The sequence below is a fragment of the Quercus suber genome, unplaced genomic scaffold, assembly GCF_002906115.3.
Source record: "Quercus suber isolate HL8 unplaced genomic scaffold, Cork oak 2.0 scaffold_1116, whole genome shotgun sequence".
NCBI lineage: Eukaryota > Viridiplantae > Streptophyta > Magnoliopsida > Fagales > Fagaceae > Quercus > Quercus suber.
Genome location: NW_027070520.1, coordinates 69,124 through 77,203, shown reverse-complemented (window position 1 = coordinate 77,203; position 8,080 = coordinate 69,124). Strand labels below are relative to the sequence as shown.

General features: G+C 35.4%; 1 protein-coding gene across 7 annotated transcripts; it reads right to left on the bottom strand.

The window, feature by feature from the left end:
* On the bottom strand, window positions 1-8,080 carry LOC112005621 (uncharacterized). Of its 7 annotated transcripts, none has more exons than XM_065769330.1 (9): window positions 7,869-8,080; window positions 6,747-6,834; window positions 5,590-5,749; window positions 4,322-4,632; window positions 3,994-4,209; window positions 3,798-3,904; window positions 1,556-1,657; window positions 965-1,462; window positions 1-282 (listed from the first exon to the last, which is right to left on the bottom strand). In XM_065769330.1, the coding sequence occupies exons 6-9, from the start codon at window positions 3,876-3,878 to the stop codon at window positions 154-156; spliced, it is 810 nt and encodes a 269-aa protein (XP_065625402.1). In that variant the 5' UTR covers window positions 3,879-3,904; window positions 3,994-4,209; window positions 4,322-4,632; window positions 5,590-5,749; window positions 6,747-6,834; window positions 7,869-8,080; the 3' UTR covers window positions 1-153. The 7 variants fall into 7 exon arrangements, with proteins under 7 accessions (XP_065625402.1, XP_065625405.1, XP_065625406.1 ...); XM_065769333.1 differs by lacking the exon at window positions 6,747-6,834 and adding an exon at window positions 5,959-6,314; XM_065769334.1 differs by lacking the exon at window positions 5,590-5,749.

Here is an 8,080-nt window from a genome sequence, read left to right as displayed (position 1 = left end):
TGGGAAAATTATCAATCTTTAAAGAATATGCAGTTCAATACATCAACAAAATGGAGGAAAGTTTAGGGTCCATTTAACACAAAAAAGATGTAACAAGCATCGCACATGATTATGGTTATACCTCAACTGCAAACATTACGCACATGATTGTCTCTAACTTCCTATGGCTATCCCGGATGCTTCTAGGGGTGCCTTCCCATCTCCAAGCTCTTTTCTACAAGTGAGGCATCGGTTTTGTACCCTTGATTTACAGGTAGAACACAGTTTCTGTCCATAATGGCACTGCAAACATATAAAAGCAGCAGTCAGCTATTTCCAACCAAACAGAGAACTAAGAAGAACATCAGTTTCTTCCTAAACAACTAAGCATACTCGTCACTTGGAAACAAACTCATCAAAAGCAATAACAAAAAAAAGTTCATTTACAAAACCAAACTATACAAAAAAAAGTTTCCACGGTTTGTCACAGATCTTGTAGGCTTCCTTCCAAACCCATAACTTGATTCTAATCACCTAAGAACACTCGAACTTCACTAGGAAGAGTCTATAACTTCACTAGGAAGAGTCTATAACTTCACTCTGAAACAAACTCATCAAAAGCAAGCATATAAACTTCATATCATTCCCAATGCATGTCTCTTCCTAGACAACTCAGCAAGTACACACAAGCAACAATACAAATTCCATTGAATACCCAGTTTTTGTTTTTCCAAAACAACAACAAAAATAGATCTTTTAAAAGTGCTGAAATACTTGCAACTTCTTAAGGTATTAAGGCTGACCATGTCCTCTCTTAATGGTCCCAGTGTGCTCCAAAACAAAAGTGTAGCAAGCATAGACTTGCCATGATCAACATGAGTGATAATGAAAAAATTCCTATCCAACAAAATTACACAAATGTGGAACCATCAAAAAGTACTTAAACACACAATTTTCATTAAATTAAATGCAACATGAATCGTACTTGAGAAAGCAGTGAAACATTTAGAAATTGCCTCATTTGGTCTAATATGCCTCTTATGCCCGACATCATTTCATCCAATTGCTCCCGATGTTGTGCATCTGATTGCCGCTTTGCTTCGGCTAGTGCTTCGACGATTTGCTCCTTATTCTGCGCATGTATTTTGGCAATTTCCGCCTTATGCTGCGCTTGCAATTCGGCGATTTGCTCTTGATGCATCTGCTTTGACTGGGCAAGTTCATCCCTTAAAGTTTGGTGCGAATTTTCCAATTCAGTTATCCGATGGGCCGTTTCCCTGGACGCCAGTGGAGTCAATGTATAACATGGAAGGTTGGACCCACTTCTTCCTAATAGGGTTGGTCCAAAACCAACCCCACGTACACGTCCACATCGTTCTGCCCCCATCACTTGAGCAAATGCATCATCTTTTGACCATAGGATTCCTTCGCGACACTCTCCTTGTAGTGAGCCCCCGTTGTTTAAAATTTCAGTCATTTTATCCTGTTTTCACACAAGAACCAAATAACATATTACTTGCTATAGTACTATTCACGCACGAAATACAAAAGAAATAGGTTACGTTATAGGGCTTACAATCTTCTCTCTCACTTCAGTACTAATAGGATGCCTATCTTTGGTGCAATATACTTTCGCAAAAACAACTGCACGCTCCACTGCTTGCCCACTTTCTTTTGCCTACATCATATTCAACAGCCTTATTACAATAGTGAAAATTTATGTTGGTGATATGAAGCGGCAATCAACAACCAAACATAGCAAATGGAATTTGGGACATAACATTCAATATAATGTAAAACAAAATAAAAAATGTAGATTATTACATTCAAAAAGACGAGTTGTTTTCTTTATGCGGATGCTTAGTATCAAGCGGTTTTTGGTCCCAACACTCTTAAAATCCATTGTAGTTAGTTGTGACAATGGCTGAAATAGTCCCTAGCTAGCCCCATCCCAAACTTATTACCCCAACCCATTTTTCTTCACTCAACTTCCTCACATTTCCTCTCTCTCTCACTTGTCTTTTCTGTCACAACATCAATTTTTATTGCAATCATCTTGTCTTTGCTGTCACAGCGTTAAAACTAAGAACAAAATAAATGAAGAAACATGAAATGTTCCCATCAATAAAAATTCTTCAACTTTTTCAATTTCTTTTTTGTTTTGTTTTTTTGTCCATATAAAGCTAAAGCATATTGTACACATAATTATATACTATAAGCTCTTTTAAGCATTTTAGATTAGGAGAAGAGGGAAAAGGTAAAAAAAAAAAAAAAACACACGCACACTTAATTAGAAAGTAATAACATATATATAGGCAAACTATCCTATAAATTGGCTTAACCCCTAAAAATGTTTTGATACTAACCCATAAAATTTCCTACTTTTCTTAAAGTTCCAATACAACGACTACTAGTTTCTTCATTCCTGTATAATCAAAAATGGTAATGATCTTGAGCAAGGTCTAACGATAAGGACAACTCTCTCTCTCTCTCTCTGTAAAATACTATCCCTATTTATTCCAATAAGAGATAAATTCTATCCTAACAAACCTTGAATTAATAATAGTGTTTTTTCATAAGTTATTGTGAAATCACATTTGGGGTTTTCAAAACGTACGTTTAATCTCCCAAATCACCAAACCAAATGGATAACCAAATGGATTTTAATATAGTAACTCTACGAACATAAGCACTATTTATGTTATCATTAAATTAGTAGACTCAGTTCAAAATCAGTTTGGTTCCCACAAGTCACAAATAATAACCAAGTTAATTAGTTCAAAATGATATTTTGAAGAAAGTATTGAGAATAACAATTTCATGGTGTTGGAACCAAATCAAGACAGGTGACCTGCCTCAGAAGCTAGCTACATTGTCATCTGAGAATGTGACAAAAAAAAATGCCTCCAATAGAACCCAATACAAGTACATTACTGATATTTTCCTATGCTTTAAAAAATAGTTTAAACTAGTCTAACAGTATCCGAAATCTCCTTCTGGTCTGAACAGTAAAACAAAAGCATTACGCAATTCACTTTATAGGCTGCAACAATTAATTACGGGTGTGATTAGATGTGTATCCCTAACCTTACTCAATTTGGTTTTAGATGGATTACGGGTACAATTCTGTCTTACTCTAAAAATTGAAATGACATAACACAAGATGCTTCAAAAGATGTCCGAAGGGACAACTATCTCCAACCAATTTCTCTACGCCATGATTTTGACATTGATTTTTCTTTTTATTTTTCACTACCTGCCCTTTGAGTAAATAAAATAGCCATTTCTTCAGCTATATAACAAAAGAGTCATTTCTTCACAGAAGTACCCCTGCCCTATGTGCATATGCATGCCAATTGTATTGGAGTTGTCCACATTCAACTTATTTAGTTTTCCACAGAGAAGGTAACAAAGGAAAGCAAATTCAAAGAACAAGTAATTGCTATATACCAAACTAATATCTTGCTAACGAAGTGGCAAACATAATTCTCAATGAAATCACTAATGAAGAATAGGAAACACCACAAGATATTGACAATTAACAGTCATTAGCATGCAAAAAAACCAAGTCTTCCTTACCCCAACACTGTGCTCTCCTCTGCAACAACATGAAACCTCACATGCTCCTCTAACATTAGTTTTTATTACGAAATTTTACTAATGAGGCAAGCAATGGTAAAAATTTCATATTGATTCACACAAGATGCTTAGATTCATCAGTAAATTAGTTTCATCAAACTCTTTATACTCGTTACGTTTGAATCTAAAATAGTATAATATTAAAACCCTGGCTAGTTAGGATATATAGCATGTCTTACCATATTGTCAGCAGTTTGGGCAAAACTTATAGGCTCTGACCTCGCTATGTCATTCTGAAACCCACGACTTCTCTTGTTCATATCAATTAATGTCTACGAACACATTCCTGCCAAAAAATTAAAACAAAAAAATTAGTTAAATAAACTGTATTCAAATACCCCACTAAAAGATAATAGAGCACGAATATAGTGAAACCTTCGTAGTAGACAAATAGTCAACTAGCTCATCGTACTGCAACTTGTCAGCCCAAGCTGGTTTGTTTTGAATGACATCTTCTTTCAATGCATCTTTTGGGTAGCATTTCTTTTTCAGCTTGCTCCTTCAGTTCCTCCTCAATTCCCCTAGTAGGTGCATTGCCCAGTTCATTTGATTAGCTAGTAGGATAATTTCTAGGTCAATGATTCACCATTTCTGAAATGCAAAAATTGAGTTAGCATAGTGCAATAGTCCACCCTCCTGAAAATGTCATTTAGCACACATACGGCTGTACATAACAATTAAAAGTAGCTTAATTTGATACTACCTCAATCTCTATCTAGCAATCTAGTTTTTCCATATCAAGAACTTGCATCCAAGCAACTGGCATAAGTGGGCACAAATCAGGGTTGAGGCAAAAAGTGCCCAACCACCTTTTGAATGTTTGTCCGCTCTCCCCAATCGGTTGGCCGCGTACATTTAACTCACATTGAATTTTCATATTCGTTGGCAGACTCCATATTCGTTGCATTAGTGTTACCCCATGCTTTTGACGCACATTACTAGATGCTAAGGTTTTTTGAACCACATCTTCTGCACGCCCATTACTGGATACTGGCGTTTCTTGAACCAAATCTTCTGCATATAGTAAACCGCCATTAGGAATGAAGTTTCAAAGTGCACAATTAGAGAAACGTTACTGTATATAGCTCAAGTGCTCAACTAACATGATAGTGATGTTGGTAAATGTGGACATTTTGATACTTGCCTTTTAAATAATCTTTTTTTTCCCCATTCGTTCTGTTCATTTACTTATTACTCAAGACAATAAGCGAATTAACTCATTCATATTTTCATAAATTTAAAAGAAGCAATGGGCAGCCTATTGTGTATTTCACAAGAACATAATAAAAAGCATGTTTAAAAGCATCTTTAGACTGATTTTATAATCAGTCTAATAAGATAAAGGGAGAATAGTATCCCTTTTTTTTTCTTTCTCAGAGAATGAGGGAGAATAGATTCTCTATAGTTAGTTAAGAAAAATTGAAATTACTCATATGAGTAATTTATAGATGCATCTATAAAATATTCAATTATGATAAGCCCACTTGACATAAAGAACAATGGTAATAATTAATATTAATATTGAAGGAAGTTTGTACACTAAAAATTTAAAATGACCCTAGACACACATAAGTTATTTTTATGTTTATTTTTTTTTTTCATATTATTTCTAAATTTTGCTAACACTTCACACATAGACATCTTTTTGAGTTCTTCTATGGCTACAACTATCACGCCCCAAACCCAAAAGGGTCCAAAGCGTGAGGGAAGAACCATTAAAAGCGAGTACATAGGAGAGATATTTTTTTTTTCCTCGACACATGATAAGAATAAATAACCATACTAAAATCTTCATATTACAAGTCAGAGCTCTACGACACACTTACAAATAATACAAACTACAATTCATGTGTCTCCAAATATACATGAAAATCTAAAGCTCCAAATAAATAAACACAAAATCACAATCCTCTCTAAGCTACGTAATCTCAACAGAAAATTCTAGGCCTATCGTGCCCGACGCTAACAAACCTCAAGAGCTTAACCTCCAGGAGAATTAGCTATGGCCTTGAATAATTTAGTAAATTGAGCACCAACAATTTATAGCACAAATCTCCCACTTAGCATAGTACTCCAATCACCACCAATAACTAAGCTCCGTGCCCGAGATATAGCAAATTTATCTGAAAAACTGTTGGAGGATGGGATGAGCTAAAGCCTAGTAAGTAGCATAATTAATGGGAGTGGGGGAAATGCAAGTTTCATCTTCAATAATAATAATATGACAAGAATGATTTAATAATGAAACACAAAGTTTCTCAAAGTAAATACCTTAAAACTATATACTATAATCTGTGAGTACTAAAAATATAATTTCCAAAGCCGTTAAATCTAACATACGGTAATTTATCACAGATCTACCATACTACCACATAAACCGGTCAGGGGATCCACCCATTCACAACTGGCATGATATTGTCCTCTCTGGTATGCAAACTCTTGGCCCCATGGACAGCAGCCTCACCCATACCCTCAAGGTTTTTCTCTCCCCCCATGGGCAGCAGAGAGCACGTCAAATAGGACCTCTCTTGCATGTGGTCTTTTGGCCCCATGGGCAGCAGCCTCACCCACACACAATCAAGGAACCTCTTCCCCCCATGGACAGCAGGGAAGAACGCGTCATCCAAAGTGAAAGGACACTGACCTGGATTTGATTCCATTGTCACAAAGACCACGGAAACCAAATCGGGTGATCACTGGGAAATCACACATGGCATGGTGTTAAAAACCACATAAGCTCACAGGTTATATTACTTTGAAACACATAGTTCATATCCAGGTAATTTCAGAAAACCTTAAATAATCTAACTTCTACAAAGTTTGTAAGGTTTTCAACTTCATTCTTGTCAATAGATTTTTCTATCAATTTCTCACATAATAAGATAAGATAAGCATCTTTAAATTTTCTAATATACCATAAAATCCATGATTTTCCTATCAAAGATTAAATAAAAGATGCTCATTTTTCCATATCAACAATTCATATATAATAATATATAATAGGGTCACAACACAATGCTTTTATGAAAACATATATCCATATATAATTTTCCAAAATGTATTTGACCCAAAAATAACATTTACAAAATATGGTTATTTTCCAAAATCCCATTAAAAAAACTACTTACCTCAGTAATCCATTCCAAAATCACCTCAACTGGGCACCACAAAATCAACTAATCTAGTCACTAGGTCCATTACCAAGAATATTGGAACCTAGAAACACAATGATCAAACCTATCAATAACAAGGCCTTTCAAAAAGTACCATCACACTTATCTCCATAAATCGTAACAATACCCTAAAATCAAACCAAAGGCCCTAAAGTCTAGCTTGCCCGTCCTAAGACAAGTACCCTTTACAAGCAAGAACCAAACAAGCATCCAAGAAACTCGTAGTGCTGACACAACCAAAACATTTTAAATTCACTATTGCGAAAATGTGCATCCTAAGATAATATAACATACTCATGAATCTCTTTGAGTACTAAAATAATATATTTAAGCCAAGATAAGATCAACCAAGGTTTGGGATTAATTCCACGATTTCTCGGCATTTTAGTCTTGCTTTCAGATTCAGTACATAACAGGGCAGCCATTTGTAAAACATTTTTGGTCAATGAAAAGTTATCCGATTAATTTAAAACTTTAAGGGAACACTCCCCTATATGTATACAATGTACCACCAAAAATTCAGCCCAAAACGATTTTTCTGTAATTTATTAAAAATCATGCATTGCGGCTGACTCAAACCTGTCATGACAACTTTAGAAAATTGTTATAGTTGTAAGGCTAGCCCAAATTATTTGAGAATTTACTCTCACAATAAAACCACCAGATTTAAAGCATATTAAAAACAAGGAATCAAACCCAAAATCTCATAAAAACAACTTATCAAACACTTGGTATGCAAAGGCACATGCTCACACTTAACTTGCATAAATTCGTAGTTACCACTCCACTCACACCCACATATGCCAAAGTCATTTAAAATGCAAAGAACGCACTTCCAAAAATCAACCCAAACTTCTACAAAATCCACCCACACTATTTGCTCAAGGAAACCCAAGTTTTTTAACCATGAAGAAACCCCAAATGATCATCATTTGTAAAAACCCTTAACCATTTAACAAATAAATCCACCAAATCAAAAACCCACGTACTCAATCACATGTATACCACTCATGTAGCTTAGATTAGAAAGAAATCTTAGAAAAACTTGAAAAGCTACCAAACAATTAAGAGTTTTACCTTTAAAACTTTGAGAGAATGGAGCGTATGGGGTTTTTAATGGAGTTCTCCGGTGAAATCCGCCAAAAGTGGTGGTGGATGGCTAGTTTACCGGTGAGGGAGTGAGAGAAATTGAGGGAGCTGGAGTGTTTATGCGTGTGGGCTTCGGTGGTTGAGTGAGATAGGAAAAATAGAGAAGTAGAGAGAAGGGCATGCGTATGGTGATGAGAGAA

Excerpts from the sequence above, each read along its gene's own strand:
- LOC112005621 (XM_065769330.1), bottom strand. The coding sequence starts at position 3,878 with ATGAACAAGAGAAGTCGTGGGTTTCAGAATGACATAGCGAGGTCAGAG. Across the intron at positions 1,658-3,797 it reads CCCAAACTGCTGACAATATG|GCAAAAGAAAGTGGGCAAGC; the intron begins GTAAGACATGCT and ends AATATGATGTAG. Across the intron at positions 283-964 it reads ATGTTTCACTGCTTTCTCAA|TGCCATTATGGACAGAAACT; the intron begins GTACGATTCATG and ends ATATGTTTGCAG.